This window comes from Arvicanthis niloticus, chromosome 10 (assembly GCF_011762505.2).
Source record: "Arvicanthis niloticus isolate mArvNil1 chromosome 10, mArvNil1.pat.X, whole genome shotgun sequence".
Lineage (NCBI taxonomy): Eukaryota > Metazoa > Chordata > Mammalia > Rodentia > Muridae > Arvicanthis > Arvicanthis niloticus.
In genome coordinates, this window is record NC_047667.1 from 24008924 (window position 1) to 24034602 (window position 25679).

Here is a 25679-nt window from a genome sequence, read left to right on the forward strand (position 1 = left end):
TTAAGTAGCATGAGATTAAATATTAATTACTATAAAAGAATTTCAAACAAACAGCTACTAAAATCAAGAGGGGGGAAATGTAATCTATAGGGTAAGGTAACAGAAGTTGATTTGAGTTGAGCTCTGAGACATGAACAAAGAGCTACAGAAATAAACAGAGGAGTGTGCTAGAACCATTTAGCTTCTGCTCACACCAGGCCACTCAAGGGTTACTGGTGATTTCCTGACTGCTGCATGATCCATGCTCCTATCTCACTACCGCTCATCACTGTTGGCTTCTCTGAGGTAGAAATGCATGTCTCCTCTTGGTCAGACATCTTTGTCTCCTTCACTAACATCACCTTAATTTCTAACACAAAATGCTGTGATTCTTTCCCATCTCTCTTTTTTTCTACAATCTTGGGAACCTCATACTTCTGTACAGTTTTTAAATTATTATTATTTTTATATGTGTTAAGTGTTTGACCTGCATCTGTATCACACACCTACCTGGTGACCACAGAATCAGAATCCTCTGAAACTAGAGTTATGGACTGTTGTGAGCTGCTACCATGGGAGCTGGGAACTGAATTTGGATCCTCTTCAAGAATAGCAAGTGCACTTAACTGCTGAGCCATCACTCCAGCCCCTCCTCTCTACAGTTTTATCTTTTTATCTTTTACTTCTTTTTCTTCTTTTTTTTTTTTTTTTTTTTTGGTTTTTTGAGACAGGGTTTCTCCGTTTAGCCCTGGTTGTCCTGGAACTCACTCTGTATACCAGGCTGGCCTTGAACTCAGAAATCCCACCTGCCTCTGCCTCCCAAGTGCTGGGATTAAAGGCATGTGCCACCACTGCCTGGCTATCTTTTACTTCTTATACAGACTTTCCACTGTCCCTTTCTGCTGTGTGGAGTTCCACACTCAGTGAGCAGTGCCACTGGCTAGCTCTGAAACCTACTTCACCTAAAGTTGCTCAGTGTCGATATCTCATTCTAAAAAAAGAGCAATAAGGATATATGCTCCAAGGTATGGTTGTGGAGATTAAATAAAATTGTTTAAGTGTATTGCAAAGGAAAAAGCATTATACAGATATAAAGTTGTATTATAATTTCCAGAATGAGCCACAGTCTTACCTACTAGTGACTACCACTGACTGCATTTACTTCTCTCACATGACCTGTATGTTACTACACAGTGCTTTCTATTCCCTATTAGGATAGTCAACAAAACCACTTAATGAAGAGGATGGTTGTCATAGGCTGAAACCTGGAGTAACATAACAAATGCAGTATTCCCAGGAAAACTGGTAAGTACTAGAACAAAAATAAGTGCACCACGATACAGAGAAATGGAGTAAAAAGCCCAGAGTAAGAAAACACAGAATGGGATTTGTATTACTTTCTTGTCTCATAACAAGACCTGACAAAGCAACTTAAAGAAGGTGTTGCTGTGGCTTACACTTCTGGGATATAGAGTCTATTATGGAAGGAAAGGTAGCAGGTCAGGAGCAGAAGTGGCTAGCCACATCATGAACACAGTTGGATAAATGTTCAATTAGCCTTCTCTCTTTTTTATGTAATCTGGAAACCCAACCTATAGAACAGGGCCACCCAAACTTATGGTGCATCTTCCCACCTCAACAGTAACCTAATCTAGAAAGTCCTTCACAGACACGACCTGTGAACCTGAGAAATCTGCCTCCAAAGTGATTCTAGATTCCATCAAGTTGACAAGAACAACCATCCCAGGTCTAGGCTCCGGTGCTGGAGACTCAGTCCCTACTTACTATATATACTCACTGAGAGGCGAATGGATCCTAAGGGCTCTGCCTCACTGATGGATATGCACTGACACACTCGGAATTTGCTAGCACCCTCAGGAGATAAAACAAGGTGAACAGGGCACTGGGAGTATATGGTCTCTCACCCTTTTCTCTCGCTCTCTACTTCCAGGCTGTTATGCCAGGAGCAGCTGGTCTACCACATTCATCCCATCCCATGACATTCTTTAACCACAGTTCTGAAACATGGAGGCAGTTGACTGTGGACTGAAACCTTGAAACCATGAGCCAAAATAAGTCTTCCCTCCTCTTACACAGTTCCTCTCAGGTACTTGTCACTGTAATAAAAGATGGTTAATACAGGCTTCAATTGTTTTAACTTTCTGTACCAGAAAAACACTTCAATCCTCTAGACCCTACACTTTCTAACAGAATTCACCCAGCAAGTATTTATGATGGTATAAAGTGAATTCAAAGGTACAAATAAACACTCAAGGCCAGGAATGCTGAGGTCATATCTGAGAAAATCAAGCAATCCAATTTAGCTACAATATGCCTTTGCCTATGCAGAGGATTAGGAACGTCTGCTGGAGCCAGACGACTGGAAGCCTTGAAGTCTAGACTACAGGGTTTAGAACTTACTCTGCAGACAAAGACAGAATGAGGGAGCTGGCCATAGAAGATTTCTGAACAGAAGTATACTTTAATCATGAGGGTATTATCAATATTTTATTCCAATAGCAGTATGGGCATGGTCTGTGTATTAGTTTTATGTGAACCAGACACAAACTAAGACTAAGAGGTTTGAGAGGAGGGAACCTCAATTAAGAAAATGTCCCCAGCAAGGCAGTGATAGTACATACCCTTAATCCTAGCACTTGAGAGGCAGATGAAGGCTATGTCTGTGAGTTCAAGGCCAGCCTGGTCTATAAAGTGAGTTCCAGGACAGCCAGAGCTATACAGAGAAACACTGTTTCAGGAAGAAAATAAAAGGAAGAAGAGGAAGAAGGAAGGAGGAGGAGAAGGAAAAAGAGGAGAAGAAAGAAAAGAAAGAGAGGGGGAGAGGAAGAGAGGCAGAGGTGGACAGGGAAAGGGAGAGGAAGAGGGAGAAGGAGAGGGAGAGAAAATGCTTCCCTATGGTGAGGCTATAGGCACGCCTCCTGTACAAGCCTGTTGTGTAAGCCTGTTGAGCATTTTCTTATTTAGTGTTGATGGGGAGGGCCCAGCTCATTGTGACTGGTGCCACCACCTGCCCTGACTTCCTTCCGTGATGGATATGGATGTGGAAGCATAATCAGATAAACCTCCTCCACAACTTGCCTTTTGCCATGGTATTTCGGCTGAGACCAGAGGCAGGAGTGTAAATCAGGAAGCAAAACCATCAGTTTGAGTAGCTTCCTCCCATTTCCCTATTATCACAGCGGCTAACAAGAAAATGTAGCATAGAGAAAGCCCACATAGAAATTCCAGACATTGCGTGAAAGCTAGACTATGAGGGTCCTCAGTAAATAATACAAATAAAAATACACATTTGTAACTTTTGGTGGATGTAATACCAGTATTTGCAGAACAAGTCACAAATGATCAATAATAGATTTTTTTTTTTTTTTAATTTTAAGAGGCTATAGAGACGGATACACAGTCAACAGCACTGCCTGCTCTTCCAGAAATTCCGGGTTCTATTTTTAGCACCCACATGGCACTCACAACCATCTGTAACTCCAGTTCCAGGGGATCTGAGGCTGGCTTCTGGCCTCCTCAGGTACTGCATGCATGTGGTGCACAGACATGCATGTAAAACACCATAAACATAAAAATAATAAAATACTTGAATGGAAATCTAAGGCTTCAAGAATATCAAGTCAAGTCTCCTTTATTGAAAACTTACCTGATGCCTGCCTTCTCTATAAAACTCTAACTGTCTTTGGTGACAGTCGATGAGCTTCAGATGAAGATGTAAAAGGGGCAGTATTTGCCCAAGATTGAGAGAACTATCAGCAAAGCCAAACAACTGAGATACAGCTTCAGTTCTTCAACTTATCAGGAACTGAAAATGTCTGGAAGCAAAAACTATGACCTAGACATTTTCCTTTTTCAGATCTGTGTACCACATGATGTAAGCAGCAGAAAGACAGTTCTCCAAGTACACAGGCAGGCGTACACAGGTTCTACACACACACACACACACACACACACGAGAGAGAGAGAGAGAGAGAGAGAGAGAGAGAGAGAGAGAGAGAGAGAGAGAGAGAGACTGACTTATACATGGAAAGATTCTGGTTATCTACTGAGACAATCTCCCATGGGCATGAAGGATAAATGTATATATTATTAATGAGAATAAAAGTAAGTCTGATTTGTTCTTTCATTAATTCCCTCACTCAGGAGCTGAAGAAGCTTTACAAAATAAGAAAAAAAATTAGGATTCAGTTTAGAAAAGCAGAGTTACATAATAACTAAATGCAAAGTTTACCAGTGTATTGAAAATATTAACTTAAAGCCCTATAAACCCCATGCATCTTAGCACATGGCGTGTTGGCATTCACTCTCTGTGGCTGACCTATCAATCTGAAGGCAGGACAACTGATTCCTTCATGCAAGATTTCTCCACACACCTTACCATATGGATGTGTCAGAACTGGCAGGTATATTCTACCTTAGCTCAAGGCTTTTATAAGCATATTGTCATTAGCAATTCAATTCTTGGGAACTACTTCAAGCTTTTTCTGGAAGCCTGTGAGGCCTGACCCCCCTAACAAGCAGTACACTTGAAGGGCCTCTGCCTTACCTGCCTCCTTCTCAGTTTCTGATTCAGAAACTTCATCTTCCCCTTCCTCCTCCTCTGAGCTGGAGCTGCTGGATTCTTTGTTTTCTTCCTCTGTTTCTTGGGACTTGGGGATCTCTTCTTCATAAAGCGTCTTCTCTTTGCTAAATTAAAAGTACAATTTGAAAGCAATTCAGAAATGACACAAACCATTTAAGTTTGCTAACAGTCAGATATAATAAAGGGAACAAATCTATAACTTTGTATGTAGAAGCAACAGTAAAAACATGCAGATCCTTCTGATACCTGTGTGGTGTTCTCTTGGACCTTGGCTTTTCAACAGTCTAAGGTTTATTACTGACTTTAGAGTATGACTCAAGGGGACTTTGTCTATTCAACACATAGACAGAAGAGAACCGTGAATAACAAGGAGAAGATGCTAGTAGGACAGATAAATGTTTTTAAAAATCATCACACAAGCCTTCACTGAGTTCTAGTACATCCCACAAATATTGCCAGGGACTGAAACAGTGGTCAACAAAGAGACCAATTCTGAGCTGAGGAAACCCCTGTATAATCAGGGGAACAGGCAGGACTAAGAACTCGTGGGCTAGGGAAGAAGAGATGCTGCCAGAATAGTCTCTCAGTGTGACACATATTTTTTCATCCTCAGGGCCCCAGCTCAGCACTACCTCCCTCTATCTACAAACATTCCACACTTGGAAGATCATGTGACTGAAATGAAACAGAATCATTTTAATATAAAAATGCTCAACACACACAGACACAGAGCAACAAGTGATCCCATTCCTTGCATACAAGTAAGCTTGTATCTTACTTCTTAAAGAGTCCACTCTGAAACTTGCTATTCAGGTCTGACTCGATGAGCTTATTCCGTGTCTCCTTCTCACTTCGAAGCTGGAAATTGAGAAAATAGAGAGAAAGAGGGAACAGTTGACAATTTGTGAAAAATCAATAGTATTGAGAAGGTCCAAATTGGTATTATCATGCTGAAAAAAAAACAAGACATAAGCCAAAGAGTGAAAAAGGAATCGGGGGGAAAAAAAAAAAAAAGGACAAACACATCATCAACTTGTACACTACTTTTTCCTTGAAAAGAAGTAACAGATGAAAATTCTTATCCAAAGTAGAAGAGGAAACTATGCCTCGGGAGATTTAAGAAAATTATCCCTTCAAAATCCCAAACCAAACCTTAATATGAAGAAAAAAGCCTAACTTATAAAGGCTAAAGAGCCAAAAAAAAAAAAAAAAAAAAAAAAAAAAAAAAAAAAAAAAAAAAAAAACCTGGAAAGAATGCTTTATGATTCACAAAGCAAAATAAGTTAGCAATAATTCTAAAGAAATCATAGACTTAGGGGAAAATGGTCTGGTACTTAGATGTATACTCTAAACAAAACACACTTATATCTGAAGGGGGCAGTTCTGATGCTAAGGTCTTGTTTCTCAGTTGGTTCTTGATTTATCAGTAAAGAAAGCCAGGGCCAATTGTGGGGCAGGAGGTACAGGCAGGACTTTCAGGTCCCAGGAAGAAAAGGCAGAAGGAGAGAGAGGTCTTTCTGCCATGCTTTGGAGGAACCATATGAGGTCTTATGGGGAGCTGGGGCCTGTGGTATCCACTACAGGGGAGTGGCCAAGAATGTTTGGCACAGGCTAGGTGGGACTAGACACTGAAGTTTAGGGCAAGTGGAGACAGATAATAAATTTCAGTCTTTTCCAGGTAGAAGACAGTAACACCCAGCAATTGTGCCTAGAAGGCAAGTTTTAAAGTAACAAACTCTCTGTGTGTGTGTGTGTGTGTGTGTGTGTGTGTGTGTGTGTGTGTGTGTCTTTTATACTCGGATTCAGGGAAGCTGGGGGAGGACTGGTAGCACAGACACTTCCCAGAGGTAAAAGTGGATAGAACAAAAGGGAAGCTGGAAGCTAACTGATCCAGGAGCAAAAGGCAGTAGATAAAACTACATGCAACATATCCTAAAGTTATGTAGAAGATAGAGACAAACACTGTCCCCTTTAGACCAGCAAGGTTTTGTGGGGAAGCTGGGCCTGGGTGTGCAGGCCATCATCCTGGTTACTAGGAAGGCTCAGGAAGAAAGACTGTAAGTTCAGACTAGCCTGGGCTAAGGAATGAAATCAAATGGGTGAGGGGAGATATCATTTATGTCCAAAACCCAATTACATTAGTTAAAGGGTGTGTATATTTGTAGTTTTTATGTTACTCTAAAAATGACGTCAGATGATAAGAGTTTGTAAAAACACAAAGACTGAACTGTGTCAAGTGGTGCACTGGCCTAAGGAAGGCTGACGCTGCTGATAGTGGTGCTCACACAGTGGTGCTCACACAGTGATGTTCACACAGTGGTGCTCACATGGTGCTCACACAGTGGTACTCACACAGTGGTGTTCACACAATGGTGCTCACACAATGGTGTTCACACAGTGGTGCTCATATGGTGCTCACACAGTGGTACTCACACAGTGGTGCTCACACAATGGTGTTCACACAGTGGTGTTCACACTGCCTTTGGATTGTGCTACCATGCAAGTGATCCTGAATACTAGGCAGAGAAAACAGGAACCCTACATTGTTTGTCTGAAGTTCCTGTATGTAGCTTTCTAACTGAGCCTAAAGTAACAAGAATCACTGCTTCAATAGTTCAGTCATGATACAAACACCCATGTTAGAGACCTTGATCTGTGTTTTACCAGAGGCATATAGTTCTGAATCAAAACCCACGCTATTTTCTACATTTGTCCTAAACTTAAGCTCCCACACTGTACACTACGTGTGAATGGGGGAGAAAAAGGAAAGCCAGTGTTGGGTTTTTATTTTCCATCCAAACTAATTTTATTCCCCTGTTCAATTACTCACTGGGAGAAGATGTGAGCGGGTCACTCTTCACCTGTGTACCTGGTAGCTTTCCATTCGTGTATGTAGCTCTTCTGCAGAGCACCAGGCAGAAAGGCAGATAAAAGCAAAAAAGGTTTTAAAGTAAGGAGGAAAGAGGGCTAAATTCTGGATGTTTTCTCAATCTGAAGAAAGTACGAATCAAGTACTATCCAACACCGTATGACAATTTTGCAGTATTACCTCATTAAGAAAGAAACACAGTGGGGTGGTGGTGGTGCATGCTTTTAATCCCAGCACTCGGGAGGCAGAGGCAGGTAGACTTCCGAGTTCAAGGTCAGCCTGGTCTACAGAGTGAGTTCCAGGACAGCCATGGCTATTACACAGAGAAACCCTGTCTTGAAAAAAAGAAAAAGAAAGAAAGAAAAAGAAATACATTCCTCTCTGTAATGGATTGTAGATGCCTGAAGGCTATTTTATGTGGCCTTTTACAATGTTTTTTCAAACATACTGTTGATAGTTTCTGAGGGGAACAGCATCTGTAAAATGTAGATCCATCCAGTTCAACTCTGAACAGATGACACTGAAGCACGGGACTGAGACACACAGAATAACTGCTAACTGCTAGGAAGGCTGTAAAAGCATCAACCAAACTTACCACATCTTGCTTCTTCTGAAGCACCTCCAAGTGCTCCACAAGACCTTCATCAGCCACGTCAAATGGCGTCTGGCCCTAGCAGAACACAGGGGCACCATGACAGATAGAAAACAGAAGTGGCAGTCATATGACTTTTTCAGGGTCTATCCTCTATTTACTTACTGACTTTTATTCCTGTAATATATAAGCTGAATCTCCTTTATCTAAAATGCTTAGAATCAGAAGTGCTTTGATTTTAGAATATATGCATACACACACACACACACACACACACACACACACATACACACATACACACACACACAGTTATCTTGGGACTAAGACTTAAGTATAAACATAGAATTTATTTGTTTCACATTTATTGTACAAATATAGCCCAATGATAATTTTTTATAATATTTTAAATAATTTTGTGCTTTCATGGCCTGGAATTCTCTACTTGGGGCATATCAGTATCCATAAAATCTGTGATTATGAATATTTCAGATTTCAGACTTGGGTTGGAGATGCCCAACCTATAGCTGCTTCCCTAATCTGTCTACTCTACATTGAGCTGCCTTTATGAGTCACAGAGACGCTATTTTAAGAAACAGCAAATCCTTCAAACACAGAGTTCTATGGTCAACAGTGAGAAAATCACTACACCAGTCCTAATGCTTATGGTCTCTTGACAAACAGTCTAGGGGAATCCCTATTTATACCTGTTCTAAAGTATTACTGTGATGATAAATTCAGTAAATGCCCTTGGGTCACACTCACACTGAAGACTAACAGGAATGATCTCCCTTTAAGGAAGAAGAGGGAAGCCAGGCACGTTACTTCTTTTACGAAACACAGGAACAATTACATATTCTGTATAGTCTAAGAATAAGACCAGGATTCAGGAGTTATGTGAGAAAAACAGGACCATGTGTCTGGATTCTAGAAAATCAAGAGACATAGGGATAAGAGTCTCAGAGTTCTAAGTTGTTTGAAGTGAGACTGATGGGATTGTTTTTAGTCAAAATGCAGTAATCATTGCCATTACAGATTGTTCTTAAAGGAGCCCATGTACCAAGAACTCAGCAGTTAAAAGACTGAGAGTTGAAACATAGTAAAATATTTCATACCTCACCATAGACAGGGACCTTGGGCCTCTCAAAGTTCATGTGTTGTCAAGAACAAATACCTTTTTTCATTTCCTGTTTTCTTTAAGAGCTTCAACACAAGTAGACACAGATGCCTTGGTTGGTGGAGTTTTAGTTTGCTTCAGTATTAACTGTACTTTTATAGAGAGAATGAGCAGTGGAGTAAGGAGCTAGCTGGAGGACTTCACAGCCCAGTGCAGTCCTGGACACTGACCAGAGATTTCAAGCCTGTGCTAGGCACTTAGCCACCTGATCTCATTGCCCTTTTAGAGGTTCAGGCTCACTAACCAGTTTGTTCCGGATATCCATGTCACAGAGTGCTTCTGCCAGGATGGAACAAGCCTCTTTCACTCCCCAGTGTGCAGCTGCATGAAGAGGAGTCCAGCCGTCATGATCCTGAACATTGAGTTCATAGCCAGCCTGAATGAGAAGCCTAGAAGAAAACCCAAAAGGTACATCTATGGCCTGATTTTATAATTTTCCACCAAACAAGCTATCACTCCACTAATACCTCAGACACCCCATGATTTCTTCTGCCTTCTAAGAGATTGCCTACTATGCATATTACCACTTTGAGCATCCCTTACAATCTTCGCTGAACTGTAAGGTTATACATATGGCATTCCCTACACATATCCATGTTACACTGTGCTGGTCAGTTTTTGTCAACTTGACACAAACATGCATTCTGCAAATTTTGTCAACACTAAATACCAAAAGTCAAATAAGGCATGAATGTAAGAAAAGTAAAACAGGTAAAATAGTAGAGTCTAATTCTCTTTTCTTGCTTTTTAAAATTACATTTTAAATTGATTTCTTTGGAGAGAGAGAGAAAGAGAGAGAGAGAGAGAGAGAGAGAGAGAGAGAGAGAGAGAGAGAATGAGAATATGAATGTGGGTACACACATGTCACAGCGCACAAGTGGAGGTAGGAGAACAACCTGGAAGAATCAGTCTCTCTTTCTACCATGTAGGGAATTGAATTTATGTCATCAGGTTTACCAACAGATGCTTTTACCCAGGGAGCTATCTACACAAACACACATAAACACACACACACTACACACGAGCAAGTGCACAGGCATGTACCACTCTCTAATTCTCTTACGAAAGCCGGATATTGCATAATTGATGATCTATAACTGAGTTAATGAGCCCAGAAATTGTCTAAATCATAGAAGCAGAAGGATCACAGGTCTATATAATCATAGAGAAGGAGGTTTTAGGAGAACCAATAACAAGTCACAGAGGTAAAAGAGGTCTTCCTGTGTCACTGTGCCTCAAGTCTATCTAAAATCATACATACTAGGAAGAGCGGCACCTATGAAGAAACACTAGCAAAACAAGAGGAAACCAACAAGAAGAAAATACACCATGGTTAAAAGTTTCTGCCTCTAAAACTCATGTCATCTTCTCCCAGTACCCAGCTCCATACCTGAGGACTTCAGAGTAACCTTTGGCAGCAGCTACATGCAGGGCTGTGGCCCCTGAGCGAGCCTGCCTCACATCTTCTATTTTCCCGCTGTTGAGCCACTGGCGGGCATCCTGCAACATCTGCTGTTCTTCCTCCTTCCTTGACTGCTCTAGATCAACTCCTGCAGAAGCCAGACACCAGACAGCAGCGTTACTAAAGCTCCACCCAAATCTGACAAGATATTTCATTAGCTTAATAACATAAAAATATTACCACAAATAACAGTTCCTTCATCAAGCTGGTAATTCATCAAATCTAAGGCAATGCCATTCATATTACAAAATTGCCAGAGCAGAATAAGCCAGACTAAACACTATGTGGTGCGCACTCATGAAGAACACACACCTAACACTTTACAACAGAACATAAAAATCAGAGGAGATACTATTTTTACTTTATAATATTTGCATGAAGTTTCAAATGCCAAAGTCCTTTAACATGTTATATGACAATCTGGTGGGGTAACCCCACTTCCATAACTAAACACAGGATGCTTTGCATATGGCCTCAAACACGTCAGTGGTAGAGCTGCCATTAGAACTCCTGGATACTCTTGGCCCTTTTCTTTCCACTCATTACACCACATGAATGCTGTCAGTCTTCATTTCAGGTATGGCACACAGGAAAGTGACCTCCTTCTGAAGCTCACTTCCATATGCACTTGTATACACTTACCTGATGCCACATAGACCAATCCAGAGATTAGAAGTCATCTGAAGCCAATGCTATAGTCTACTTTTAAGGAAATGCAGACTTTGTTTCCCTTACAATCATATAGAGATAAAGAGCTCTCCAACAGCTAGGCCAGTAAAGAAGGGCCTTAAGAAAGGGCATTCTTTATTCTACAAAATAATGAAGTGTTCTGAACACAAGCACACTCATTCAAAAAGTTTCATGCTCATAAGTAGACTTTGTCTGTGCTTTTAGTCTTCTTTTTGGCTCTTAAATAAGCCACTGTGAACTGCTGAAGAATTGCCTGTCTGGTATAGGAAATGCATAGGGTGAAGAGGAAGTCCACTTAGACACAGTAGGAGTTCTGAGTGCTGTGAAGTGATATACACATATAAATGCTTGTTCAACAAAGCATTCAAGGAAGAGTCAGAATTCAAAATAAAAAAAATTGGTTCTCAAATTAAATTTACTTTTAAACTTGTAAACTGTAAAACATTTTAGGAGATGAATGGCTCGGCAGTTAAGGGCACTGACTGCTCTTCCAAAGGTCCTGAGTTCAATTCCCAGCACCCACATGGTGGCTCACAACTGTAGTCCTATGGGATCTGATGCCCTCTTCTGATGTGAAGATGTACAGGTAGACAAAACATCCATATTTATAAAATAAATAAATCTTTTTTTAAAAAAAAAAAAAACACATTTTAGGAGCTAATGAATTTAGCATAAAACTTTAATGCAGTAAAGCACAAAACCAAATATGGACCTCAGTAATAGCACAACTTAGAGTATCCACCACTTAAGGCAAGCCCAGGATACCTTCTATAAGGGGTAGATACTTAATGTTACCTTCAGATTTACCAGCCCTCCAGTCTGCCAGCGCTACTCAATTCTGCTGATGCAGCAGCATCAAAGCAGCTTTGAACACTAAACAAACAAGTGCTACAAAGGACCACATCATGAAAGTCCACTAAAGCTTTGGAAATAACTTTGGTGCTTAGAAGAGCCTTCCCTGTTTCCAGTCATTACAGATCCTGTCTGGAGTTCCATGACAGTTTTAACAGAATCCTAAGACCTGCTGTCCATGGATATTCAATAACATTAAATGAAAGAATTCAAAAGCTAGGTGTGGTGGTGCATGTCGGAAATACTGGGATGGAGAAAGAAGATCCGAGGCAGCTGTCCATGGACAGCTTGGACAAGACTGTGTATGAAAAGAAAACAAGATGACTTTGAGGTGTGTGACAGGAGAGCTCTACCCTATTTCCTGAAATGAGTTTCTTCTAAAACTACAAATTAAGAGTATACCATTTCAGAATATATTCTTCTAGGTTAGGTTTCTTACCTCAAGAAACTACTAGAAGCAGATATAATAACTCACACCTGTAATCTCAACATAGGGAGGCAGATGCAGGAGGATTGCTGCAAGTCTGAGGTAAAGTCCAGGCTATAGGGTGGGGCTATGTGGGGCTATGAAAACCTTAAAAACACAAACAAAAGAAACTATCAGAATAGTTTCCAGTGACTCTGACTAAAGACCCTTTCAGAGGTCTTAATAAATAGCTTCACAACACCACCTGCAGGTTTCCTGGGGAAAGGACACCCATCCAAAGTCACAGAGTAGAGTTGGCCACACTGTATCCCAGCCTTTCTTCAAGCTATTCTGTGCCACAGAGATAATACAATGTACCCACACAGAAAGAACAGTCCATGATCTTCCTCAGGGCACTCCTGGCTACAGGATGGGTACACAACCTTAGAACAGCAAAGACAAGGAAAGCCTGGTCATTCTTTGGGCACCTGGCCTATGCCTGTGTGAGTTATTAAAAAGAATGTGGCACTGGTAATTGATGACTATGCTCTGCAGACAGAATTAATCCTGTCCTGTCACATGATAATGAAGAGAGCAGTGTGAGGAAGGTTACCTTGTTTCTTTACTTGTTCCAGAAGAAGATCTTTCATGGCTGGCTCCTCTGCAAGGTCAGAAGGAACTTCACCTTCACTGTTCACAATACCCACGCTGGCTCCATGGCTAATAAAATACCTGCATGGCAAAAATCAGTATTATCTCTGTCAATCTGATATCAATTTGTACTGTGTGTTTTGAGTTCATTGTAGAGCAAGGTATATTTGGGGTTTTAAATATGGTACTGATGAGATGTTTTGTTATTCATTTATTATTAATTTCACACCTTATAGCCTTTGATAATTAGGACCATAGGTTTCTCCATTTCCCAAAAAGAGCAACGTCAAGATTTTCTACATACCAATTCTTGCACTTCTAGAAATACTAAGTCTTTCTAAATACTATGGGGAGATGGATGTGCAGCCCGCAGCTGTAATCTGAGCACTTGGAATGCACAGACAGGGGAGCTCAAGGTTGAGGCCAGCCTGGCCTACATGCTGAGTTCAAAACTAGCCTATACTACAAAGTGTGTAGTATGGCTTGTCTTATGGGGTAAAATAAAGAGGACATGCAGTCCTCACCCCTGTAACCTCCTAGAATCCAACTGAATTTTCAGAAAGATAGACTATTCTTCAAGTATTATAAATAAGAACACTCAAAAGCAATGTAACTAGTTCTCATGAAAACATTTACAGTAAGTACCAGGTGAAGTTTACTTAGTACTGTTGTAGGTATGAAAACTGAAGAATAAAAGCATGTATTAGAATTTGCACAAATTATATGTCCACAAAACAAGCCATCTATATAAAATCTACACTCATAAAGGAAACTAAATTACTAAAGAAGAAACATTTAAAATGCTACGCAGATTCTGAATCCATACAGAATATTGGAGAAGAGCGAGTTGACAACTTCCTTACCTGCATCTTTTAATTTTCAAAGTTTTTCTCTCTCTACTCTTTTCCCTTCTCTCTTCCTCCTTCCCACTCTTGCACACATATGCACACAGATCAATCTTAGACAAAGTTATGATGATGACAACATAAGTGCAGCTAAGTACTCTACCATTTACGAAACTGAGGCCCCCAAGTCTGAGAAATGACTTAGCTGAGAGGAAGGCTGCTGACAAGACCAACCATCCGACTTCAATTCCTACATAGTGGAAGGGGACAAGGGATCCCTACAAGTGGCCCTCTGATTTTTATATGCAAACAGACAGACAAATTAAATATTTAAAGAAATTTTAAAGAACCAAGGTTCAAGTGTGTTAAGTAATTTTCAGAAGAAAAAAATTTAAGTAAAGAAAAAAGTGATTTTCTCAAATATCATATAACTAGAACAGGGCAGAAGCTATTAGCCTCAGTCTTTTAAGTCTAAACCAAATTAGTTTAAGCCAGATAGAATCCCAATAATTCTAGGAGTACTATCAGATACTCAGAGGTATTTAAAAGAGAAAGAAAAACTATGTAAATTATATTTCAATTCATTCAACAATTCAATCACTATTTATTGAGCTACTATGATATTCAAAAAAAACCACATTTTTAGATGGGTTAGATTTAAAATAAAGTCAATATATCTATGGCCAGTGTATTTGAGAGTTCGCAAAGGAGGGGAAAAAATCAATAAAAATGAAATTAAAAGCCTATCTTTGCTTTCTCAGTGCCTGGTATAATAATAGGGGCTCAATAAATGCTGATATATCAACTCTACATATATATAGCCTATGGTTGTTTGAATAAGTATGACCCCAATAGACTAAAGTTGAATACTTGGCCATTAGAAAGTAGAAGTATTTGAAAGGATTAGGAGGTGTGGCCTTGTTGAAGGAAGTGTGTCACTGAGAGTGGGCTTTGAGGTTTCAAAAAGCCCATACCAAACCTAGAGAGTCTCCTCCCCCCGCCCTCTCGCCTGCAGATCCAGATGCAGAACACTCAGCTACTTCTCCAGCACCATGTCTACCTGTGTGCTGCCCTGCTCCCTGCCTATTAACTAAACCTCTGAAATTGTAAGCCAGCCCCAATGAAATGTTTTCTCTTATAAGAGTTGCTGTGGTCAGGTGTCTCTTCACAGCAATAGAACACTGACTAAGGCACAGCTTAATGGCATTTCATCCCTCAGAGACTCAGAGAAAGACACCTTACTCAACTCTAAAGCTATTTGCTGCTATCTGTATTTTTAAATCTACTGAATACCATCACTGTATCTAATTATTCCTTCATTTCTCTATAGCCAATAGTTTTTCTTTTCTGGTTTCCTTCCCTCAGGCCAAGTGAGCATTCAACCATATATCCTGTATACTGAAAAAAAAAATCAATATATAAATAGTATATATAATAAATATATGATAAATATTGGTTGCACTGTAATACATACTGCAATCAGATACAATCATTTACTAGTTCCTCCAATCCCTTCACATCCAGCCCTCCTCCTCAGAATGAGCTATTCCCTACAAGTGAATGGAACACACTCCCTTCTCCTTATAGGTACCTCTCACATCATTCAAGGTCCATTTCAAATTTTATGCCTTCAAGAATCTTACCTGTTTCCAACTGAATTCTATCTTTCCTTCCTTTACTGCTACTTTCCTGCCCATGCAAACATTAGCCACAGCTCTTCCACGGCAGACACTGGATCTTGATACTTTCTCTCTTGAAATTCTATGGATCTTGGCCTCTGTTCTAACATGTATCCATCCATAATGGCTCAAGCACAACATCCACAGGTTATACAGGCTGAGCTTCTCCCTTTTCTGTTCTTAGGATAATGATCAAGAAAACTGGTTTCTACCAAGGAATACAGCTTTCTATTTCTCCACATCCCACCCCCTTTCATAGGAGAAAAATAAAACCCTTCAGCACTACACTTGTACTGAACAAAAGTAAGATATGACCTAGTAAGCAGCATGAAACAGGAAGAGTCTGCTAACTGTCAGAGGCTCAGAATTGCCATTAGAGCCACATATGTCCCTGCAAAGACCAGCTGAGCATTGATCAAAGGTATTTTGCTATTGTTTCCTAACATTTATCTATTTCCTTATTTATTCACTTATTTATTTATTGGTGTATGTGCACATGAGCATGCTACAGAACATACAAGAAGGCCAAATGACAACTTCCAGGAATCGGTTCTTTCCCCTACCATGTGAGTTCCAAGGATCAAACCTGGGTAATCAGATTTGGTGGCAAGTGCCTTTGCTTGCTGAGCCATTTCATTGGCTCCATTTGCTATTCTTTGGGGGGGGGGGGGGGGAAGCACAGAAATAAAAATGTTTTCAAAAAACCTATTTATATATCAAATATATATTAGCATTGCAAAATATATTAGCATTGCAATAAACTATAAGTCATGTTAAATGCTTGGGCCAATCTCATGCTTCTGAATTAAATACCACTAAGAATAATGCACCTAACTAGTATTCTCCTTAAACTCAAAATGAGGAAAAAATAAACTCTAAATACACACACACACACACACACACCATCCATACAGTTAGAAATACGTGGCAATAAAGGATCACCAAGGATCATGAAATAGCATGGCTATGGGTCTCCTCAAGAAGCCAGTCTCTCTGCCCTTCATTTTCCCTCCCTTGAAGGCCAGTGCTGGTAATCATCTTAGAAATAAATTTAAGATATAAGTTCTTCAAGACACAAATAGATGCCAATGTACAGAAAACACACATCTATGACCTCAGCACTTGGGCTACGGAGGCAGAAGGACTGAAGTTCAAGGGCTGCCTAGACCAAATGGAGCCCAAGATCACCAAGATTATCCAGTGTATCACATGGTGATACACTGCCCCTCACTAGCTAACTTAAAAAATATGTAGGGGAGGATGGCCTTGTCAGGCATCGGTGGGAGAGGAGGTCCTTGGTCCCATGAAGGTTGGATGCCCCAGTGTGGGGGGAATTCGAGGGTGGAGAGGTGAGAGTGGGTGGTGGGGGCACATCCTCATAGAAGCAGGAGGAGGGGAGATGGGATAGGGAGTTTCTGGGAGGGGGAAATGGGGATAACATCTGAAATGCAAATAAAGTATCCAACAAAAATTAATTTCAAAAGAGAAATATTTTTACTATTTTGTATGTATGGGTGTTTTGTCCCAACGAATGTTCACACACCTCATGCGTGCACAGCCCCTGGAAGCCAGAAGAGGTGGCAGATCTCCTGGGACTGTAATTAATAGAGGGTTATAGCAAGCCAAGTAAGTGCTGCAGATCCAACTCAGGTCCTGTGTAAGAGCAGCCAGTACTCAACTTCTGAGCCATGGCTCTGTTCCAGTCCCCAGTTAAACAATCATGTTATTTCTCTGATCTGTTGTGTAAAGATATTACAAATAAAGACAGTAAAATAAACGCCTGTCTAATAATAACGTGTGTATTACAAGGTAAACTGAGGCATGCTGTCTCTAGCTCCACCCACATCTGCAGTGGATGCCAGTGGATCAGGTCACTATGGTCAGCCATTCATATGAGAATCTGTGATGATCACTGAGAAGCCTACTCCAGTCAAGGTAATATTTAATTGAGCAATGGATTTCTAATTTTAAATTTATTTCTGAAGGAACTATGCTTGTCTTTAAAAATGCATTACAATAATTCCCTCTATGCAGATTCCCAGAAAGATACCGCCATATATTATTCTAATTTTAAGACTCAGCTGGTCTTAGATGGGTGAGAAAGGAAAGAAAAATGGATTAAAAATGATTTCTTGAATGTAATGAGCTTTTGTGGCTCAATCACAAACATTCTACCTGAAGGCACACTCAAAACAAATGAAGCTGATATGCCTTGTTTCTTTAACAAATGTTCTAAGTCCAAAATGGGCAAAGAAGTGATCTTAGCACCTCTGTACTGGAACGTGGACATTAGTGAGTATAAGTGAGAACCAGAGCTTTTCTATGGGCCTGGAATGGAGGCGGTCGAGGTGCGGAGGAGGTTACAGATCTTTACTATTACAGAGCAGGGAGAGGAATGAAGAACCAGGAAAACTCTACTACCCAGAGGTCTTGGCTTTGGGACCAATCCAGTTATCCACCGTCTTAAGCAACAAGCTTGTCCACCACCTGTACTTGTGCCTCATGTGTCTCTGCTCAGACATCCCTGGGCTTAACTTCTCCAACTAAGAGCCCCTGGGTGAAAAGGAAACCCAGCCATAAGAGATGCTCCAGGAAACCTGGGCAAATGCAGTTCTCAAACCTCTACATGGCTGCCTGCTCTTTAATAAGGAAAAAAGTATGCTAGCCGCAATCACACCATTTAAAAAGACTTAACCAATCTGGTTTTCAAAAGACCATAGACTGTCCTTAATAGATTTACTTTAGCAATCAATATTTGCCCTACAAATTTTAAAGATGTTTCAATGCCCAAGTGTCTTTCTTAAGAAGAAATAAAATCCTGATCATCCTTCCATATACTAGACACCTACTTTGTGCTTCTCATATGGTAGGTGCCATGTGATCAGAATTCTTCTACTCTAGGCAGGGCATCTCCTCCCACGAAGTCAACAGCTACTAAAGTCTTAAATACAGTCATTAAACCAATGTGGCGCACACTGCCAATCACTACTTTGCCTTGGTTCCATATGTTCTAGTTCATAATTTGCTATTTACTGTAGTAATATTTATAAAGACAAACAAACAAAAAGCAGGTTTACAGAAAAGCTTTAAAAAAAATCTACAACTCACATGCTTGTGTTCTGCTGTTTGGCAGTCAGCATACCAGGCTAATGCTGCCTCTGAAGAGTCCAGAAATTATGAATTATACGAAAACAGAAGCAAACAAAAATTGGAGCTAAGAACTGTGCACTTAGATACAAAGCACATGTCAGCTAGCCCTTAATAGTCAATTTTCTGGTTTTGTAATTTAGAGAAATGTATAACTATTAGTGAAATTCAATTTCTGGGAAGCAGAGGAGGAATCTGCATCAAACCCACAACAGACGCTCACTCACTCTGCTATGTTGAGATAACCACAGGAAGCAGCTGCATGCAGGGGTGTCCAGCCCTCGTTGTCTTGCTGGTTTACATTGGCTCTGTTCTCCACCAGAAACTTCACCATGTCCAAATTTTCATCAATACAGGCCTGAAAAGAAAAGCCCATTGATTCATTCAATAAGTATTTACTGAGTTCTATTATGTCCAGACACTACTCTGGACAACGGCAGTGGCAAGCAGTTCTGATGCACTATTCATTTTTCCTAGTAAGTATCTGAAATATGACTTCCAACTTAGAAGCACTATTTGATACTATTTTCAGTATTAGTGGGATTAACTGTGAAATGATTTCTACAGCACTGTAAATGGGTAAGCTATTGCAGCATTTTGTTATAAAAGGGAAGTGTGTTAGAAATGTTTTCATGTGTTTTTCTAAATGGCTTTGAATGATCCAGGAAAGTGCATTTGTAATTGCAGACAGATGCTGTCCTCTGCCTTCATCACAGCAAGTAGGGAAAACACACGTTTGTTGTTGTTGCTGTTGTTGTTTTTAAATAAAGGACTTTAAATCTTTAATAAGCTTAAAAATATTCAGAATGAAATCTGGTTGATCCAGATATGGTGGAACATAACTGTAACTCCGGCATTTGGAAGGCTACGGAAGAGCTCAAGGCTGAGGTTGGTTACACAGTGACACTCTATTTCGAAAATAAATTATAAAAACCAGGACTAGTTCCATTTCCAGGATCTATGTAAAACAGCTGGCATGGGGGCATGTACTAATAATTCCAGAGCTACGAGGCAGAAATAGGCAGATTTGTAGTTCTCATTGGCTGGCCAGCCTTGCCTACTAGCAAGCTCCAGGCCAGTGAGAGACCCTGCCTCAAAAAACAAAGATGGACATCACATGAGGTTGTCCTCAGATTGCACCAACACAATAACTTTAACACAATAAAAAGGAAGCTGGCATGATGGTGCACGCCTTTAATCCAGCACTGGGGAGAGAGACAGGCAAATCTCTTGTGATTTCAAGACCAGCATGGTCTACATGTGAGTTCCAGGACAGCCAGGGATACACAGAGACACCAGGTCTCATCAATAAAGACAGAAGAGAAAAGAAAAGAAATAGTTGACAAGAATAATTATTCAGACTTAGATAGTTCCAAAACAGGAAAATTCAGGACCTAGAAGGACATAACACTGCCTTCTAAAAACTTGCCTAGGGCCCAGCATGGCGGTTAAATGCCTGAATCTTAGCACTCAGGAGGCTGAGTGCTATATTAATCCTGCCAATCTGCATTACAAACTGCATGGTATTGATACAGTGACAGGCAGGAAGATCAATGGAATAGAATTGAAGATCCAGAAATTAACCTACACACCTATGGTCACTTGATCTTTGACAAAGAAGCTAAAACTATCCAGTGGATAAAAGACAGCATTTTCAACAAATGGTGCTGATTCAACTGGTGATCAACATGTAGAAGAATGCAAATTTATCCATTCTTATCTCCCTGTACAAAGCTCAAGTCCAAATGGATCAAGGACCTCCATATAAAACCAGATACACTGAATCTAATAGAAGAGAAAGTGGGGAAAAGTCTTGAACACATGGGCACAGGGGAAAAGTTCCTGAACAGAACACCAATGGCGTATGCTCTAAGATCAAGAATTGATAAATGGGACCTCATAAAATTGCAAAGCTTCTATAAGGCAAAGGACACTGTCAATAGGACAAAATGGCAACCAACAGATTGGGAAAAGATCTTTAATAATCCTATATCCAATAGAGGGCTAATATCCAATATATACAAAGAACTCAAGAAATTAGACTCCAAAGAACCAAATAACCCTATTAAAAATTGGGGAACAGAGCTCAACAAAAGAATTCTCAACTGAGGAAACTCAAATGGCCGAGAAGCACCTAAAGAAATGTTCAACATCCTTAGTCATCAAGGAAAAGCAAATCAAAATGACCTTGAGAGTCCACTTCACACCAGTCAGAATGGCAAAGATCAAAAACTCAGGTGACAGCAGATGCTGGCGAGGCTATGGAGAAAGAGGAACACTCCTCCACTGCTGGTGGGATTGCAAGCTGGTACAACCACTCTGGAAATCAGTCTGGTGGTCTCTTAGAAAATTGAACATAGTATTACCTGAGGATGCAGCTATACCACTCTTGGGCATATAATCAGAAGATGCTACAACATGTAATAAGCACATACGCTCCACTATGTTCACAGCAGCCATATTTATAATAGCAAGAAGCTGGAAACAACCCAGATATCCCTCAACAGAGGAATGGATATAGAAAATACATTTACACAAAATGGTACATTTACACAATGGCATACTACTCAGCTATTAAAAACAATGACTTCATGAAATTCACAGGCAAATGGATAGGTCTAGAAAATATCATCCTGAGTGAGGTAACTCAGTCACAAAAGACCACACATGGTATGCACTCACTGATAAGTGAATATCAGGCAAAGAATGTGGAATATCCACTATAGAATTCAGGGATCTCATGAAGCTCAAGAGGCAGGAAGACCAAAGAGTGGATGCTTCAGTCCTACTTAGGAGTGGGAACAAAACAATCATGGGAAGTAGAGGGTGGGAGGGACTTAGGAGGAAGAGAAGAGAGGGAGGGGAAAAAGAGGGAAAGAATCAGGTATGGGAGGAACTGGAGATGTACACAGGGTCAGGAAATTGAACAGAGGTGTGTAACAATGGGGGATGGGGAACTGGGGGTAGCAACCAGAAAGTCCCAGATGCCAGGAAAGCAAGAGCCTCCCAGGACCCCACAGGGATGACATTAGCTGAAATAGCCCACAAATGGGAGGGAGAACCTGTCTAGACCATATCCAGAGGTTAGGCATGGCTCCCCAGGTTGAGGGATGGGGCCACCCAACCATCTCCAAAATTTTAACCCAGAATTGCTCCTGTCTAAAGGAAATGCAGAGACAAAGAGTGGAGCAGAGACTGAAAGAGAGGCCACCCAGAGGCTGCCCCACCTAGAGATCCATCCCACATGCAAACACCAAACCCAGACACTATTGCTGATACCAAGAAGTGTTTGCTGACAGGAGCCTGATACAGCTGTCTCCTGAGAGGCTCTGCCAGAGCCTGAACAATATAGATGCAGGTGCTCGCAGCCAACCATCAGACTGAGCACAGGGACCCCAGTGGAGGAGACAGGGGAAGGATGAAGGAGCTGAAGGAGCCTTATCTGGCATCAATGGAAGCGGAGGCCCTTGGTCCTGTGAAGGCTCGATGCCCCAGTGGTGGGAGTGGGTATGGGTGGGTGGGTGGAGGAGCATCCTCACAGAGCTGGGTAAGGGGAAGAGGGATACGGGATTTGCAGAGGGGAAACTGGGAAAGGGAATAACATTTGAAATGTAAATAAATAAAATATCCAATTAAAAAATAAATAAAAACCATTAAAATTAGAATTCATTAGCCAAATAAAATTTGTCTTTTAGATAATATTAGAAAATTGATTGTCTTTTCTTTGTGTTGACATTCGCACTAATGATGCCAAAGCCATGGTAGGGAAATCTGCTGGTGAGTACATATGCCTTATTTAATCAAGGCAACTGCATCAAGAGACCACTCAACCTAAAATGGACTTTTATGAGTGATAAAGACTGTTGGTTTAGGGGCTAGAGAAATGGCTGAGTGATTAAGATCACTGGCTGTTCTCCCAGAGGATCCAGGTTTGATTCCCAGAACCCACATGACAGCTAATAATTATCTGTAACTCCAATTTCAGGGGATCTAACGCCCTCTTCTGGCCTCCTCTGGCACTGCATGCACATGGTGCACAGACATACACATAGACAAAACATCCCATACACAAATCATTTAAAAGATTACTAACAATTAAAACTAAATCTTTGAGAGGATATCTTTTTAGTATTCTGTGTGACTAAGTGGAAAGCATATTTGAAGTCCTCCGTGGCTCTGCAATACAATGGTTGTTTCTAGGAAAGTACTTGGGCAGGGTTGAAAGATGAACTAGCTATTTTTTCAAAATATATTATTTGTACAGAAAACAGTAACTAACAAAAAAGTATTTATTATTCAGACATCAAAATGAACAAAGTCTCAAAGAAAATAAGAAATTTTTGTTGCTGTAATAAAATTTGATCATGCAAATGAAACCCAAAATTATGGGAAGCACAGGCACCGTCAAGAGCTGGACAGTTTCCTGATATTCATCTGATACTTACACTGAGATACTGCAGCACAGTTCTCAATCTTCCTAACATGGCCACCCTTTAACATAGCCCCTCCTCATGTTATGGTGATCCCCAACCATAAAATTATTTTATTGATACTTTATAACTATAATTTCACTACTGTATGAATTGTAGTGTAAATATCTGATATGCAGGATATCTGATATGTGACCCCCCAAAGGGGTTAAAACCCACAGGTTGAGAACCACTGGTCTACAAGTATGATCAGTTGATATATAATGAAGTGTGTCTATATTCAGAAGATCTGCATAAATCAATGAGCCTGTGTTTTTCAAATACTAAATAAATAGTGTTAGAAAACCAAGCATTGGTAAAAGATTAATTCAAATAAGTTAGATTAATGGGTTTTGCTATTGTTTTGTTTTGTAGACAGGGTCTCACTATGTAGTCCTGGCTGGCCTTGAACTCACAGAGATCCTCCTGCCTATGATATCCAACATCTAGGATTAATGCCATATGCCACCACACCCAGATGATTGATGGGTTTTAATGCAACAGAGTAAGACAGTGCATTGATACAGTTTCAGTCTCCATTTCCAACTAACATTTAACAAACTAACAATGTTGGGGATATAGTTCAGTTGGCAGAATGTCTGCCTAGCATGCACACAGCTTCTCTCTGCAGCTTCTTCAGCATGGTTTATGACCTCATTAACCTCATAAACCATGCAGTGGTATACATCTGTAATCCCAGCACTTGAGAGTTAGAGGCAGGAAAATTAGTTCATCATTATCTTTTGCTGCACAGCAAGTTCAAGGCTAACTTAGATACATGAGAACCAGAAAGAAAGCAAGAAACAAAATTACTGCTGCTGGAAGTTTTGATAACCATCTAAGAACAATACCTACAACTGACTGACCAGTCTATTAAAATACCCTTTCTGTTTCCAAGTATATATTCATGTGAGACTCAATTTTCTTTATATACTTCAATTAAAATGTTACAACCATATTGAGTGCAGAGACAGAGAGAGACACACAGAGAGAGAAAGAGAGAGAGGGAAGAGGAAGAGAGAGAGAGAGGGAGGAAGAAAAGGAGGGAGGGAGAGAGGGAGAATGCAATAGAGACAGTTGGGAGAGGGATTAGGCAAGAACAACAGTCTCTGAATTACTTTAGGTAAAGTACCCCAACTCTTCAAACCATACTCCATTCCCTCTGCAAAGTGAAGGACAACACACTATTAAAAGCATCAGCTTTTGCAGTCAGACAGAACAGGGTTCTGATGCACACAGCCGTGAACAGGGGTATCTAACAAAAGTTCAGTGTCCTCATCCAAGGCACTGGGAATCTACCCACCTGAGAGAGCTGGGAACAGTTCCTGGCATTGTTTATAAGCCAATACTTTAACAGCCACACACACCAAATGTATTTAATCCTCACTCACCATGGCTCTCACTAGTTCTTATGGAAGGAAAGTAATTTGATTTAAAAAATGTCTCGGAACTAGCCAGATAAAGGAATTTGTATGCCTAATTTCAGAAATTTTCCTAATTTTCAGAGTACTGTGGATTCTTAGACGCAGGAGTTATATGACTGAACTGCAAAGAACCATCCTAGTGATGCAGTCTGAACATCGCCAACTGCCAGTGCCTCTGCTCTACCCACCTGCCTTGGTTCCAGGAGGGTATGACTGGAGCATGGAAGAGGGAGAGGATGCTCCCTGAGAGCTTTTCCAGTGAATAAGGACTAAATTTAGATGTCCTCTGCCCACTCCATCTGCAGCTGTGCTGCTGACTCATGACTGCAGCATGGTCCATGAGCAGATTCACCCATCTGCAAATCTCTGCCCATGCCTCTGCCCAGACAGGAGCTCATTCCTTTCCTTGGGAAGGAAGCTAAACAATCTTTTGGTGTTAACCATTATAACAACGGGGGAACTTCTTTGCTTCAAGCCAAATCTGTGGCTTAAGTGCATTTCCTCTTAGCTTGTTTTCCTAAAGACACACAAGAATATTACTAAAGAAAATTTTGTTTTAAGCTCTGAAATAGAGGTATGTACTTAATTCTTAATCCAAAAGAACTATTCCAAAAGTGGCTTGGTAAATAAAGGTTTCACACAATCAACATATAGTAAAGACATGCTCTGATGGAAAGCACTCTTTTTTATGAGTAATATGGGTACTGTGATCTTTCTACTGTACTTAACACTACTCTCGATCAAAGGCTGAAGTGGCTTGGGGTTGACTAAAGCCAGAGTTAATCTGGGAGCATAGGGCCTTACAAAACAAAGTCCTCTGGGTCCCAGAATAGCCTC

The 25679-nt window shown here is 40.5% G+C and overlaps 1 protein-coding gene across 10 annotated transcripts in view; it reads right to left on the reverse strand.

The window, feature by feature from the left end:
* The window catches only part of Ppp1r12b (protein phosphatase 1 regulatory subunit 12B), a 203273-nt gene that overhangs the window by 134966 nt on the left and 42628 nt on the right, over positions 1–25679 (reverse strand). For all 10 annotated transcript variants that reach the window (XR_013112823.1, XR_013112824.1, XR_013112822.1 and 7 more), the window contains exons 2-8: positions 19177–19307; positions 13241–13359; positions 10608–10767; positions 9462–9606; positions 8047–8121; positions 5361–5440; positions 4547–4686 (exon numbers count right to left, since the gene is read on the reverse strand). Coding sequence is in view for 7 of the 10 variants with exons in the window: in XM_076941236.1 (XP_076797351.1) it covers positions 4547–4686; positions 5361–5440; positions 8047–8121; positions 9462–9606; positions 10608–10767; positions 13241–13359; positions 19177–19307 (850 nt within the window). In the remaining 3 variants the exon portion in view is untranslated. The remainder of the gene's footprint in view (positions 1–4546; positions 4687–5360; positions 5441–8046; positions 8122–9461; positions 9607–10607; positions 10768–13240; positions 13360–19176; positions 19308–25679) is intronic.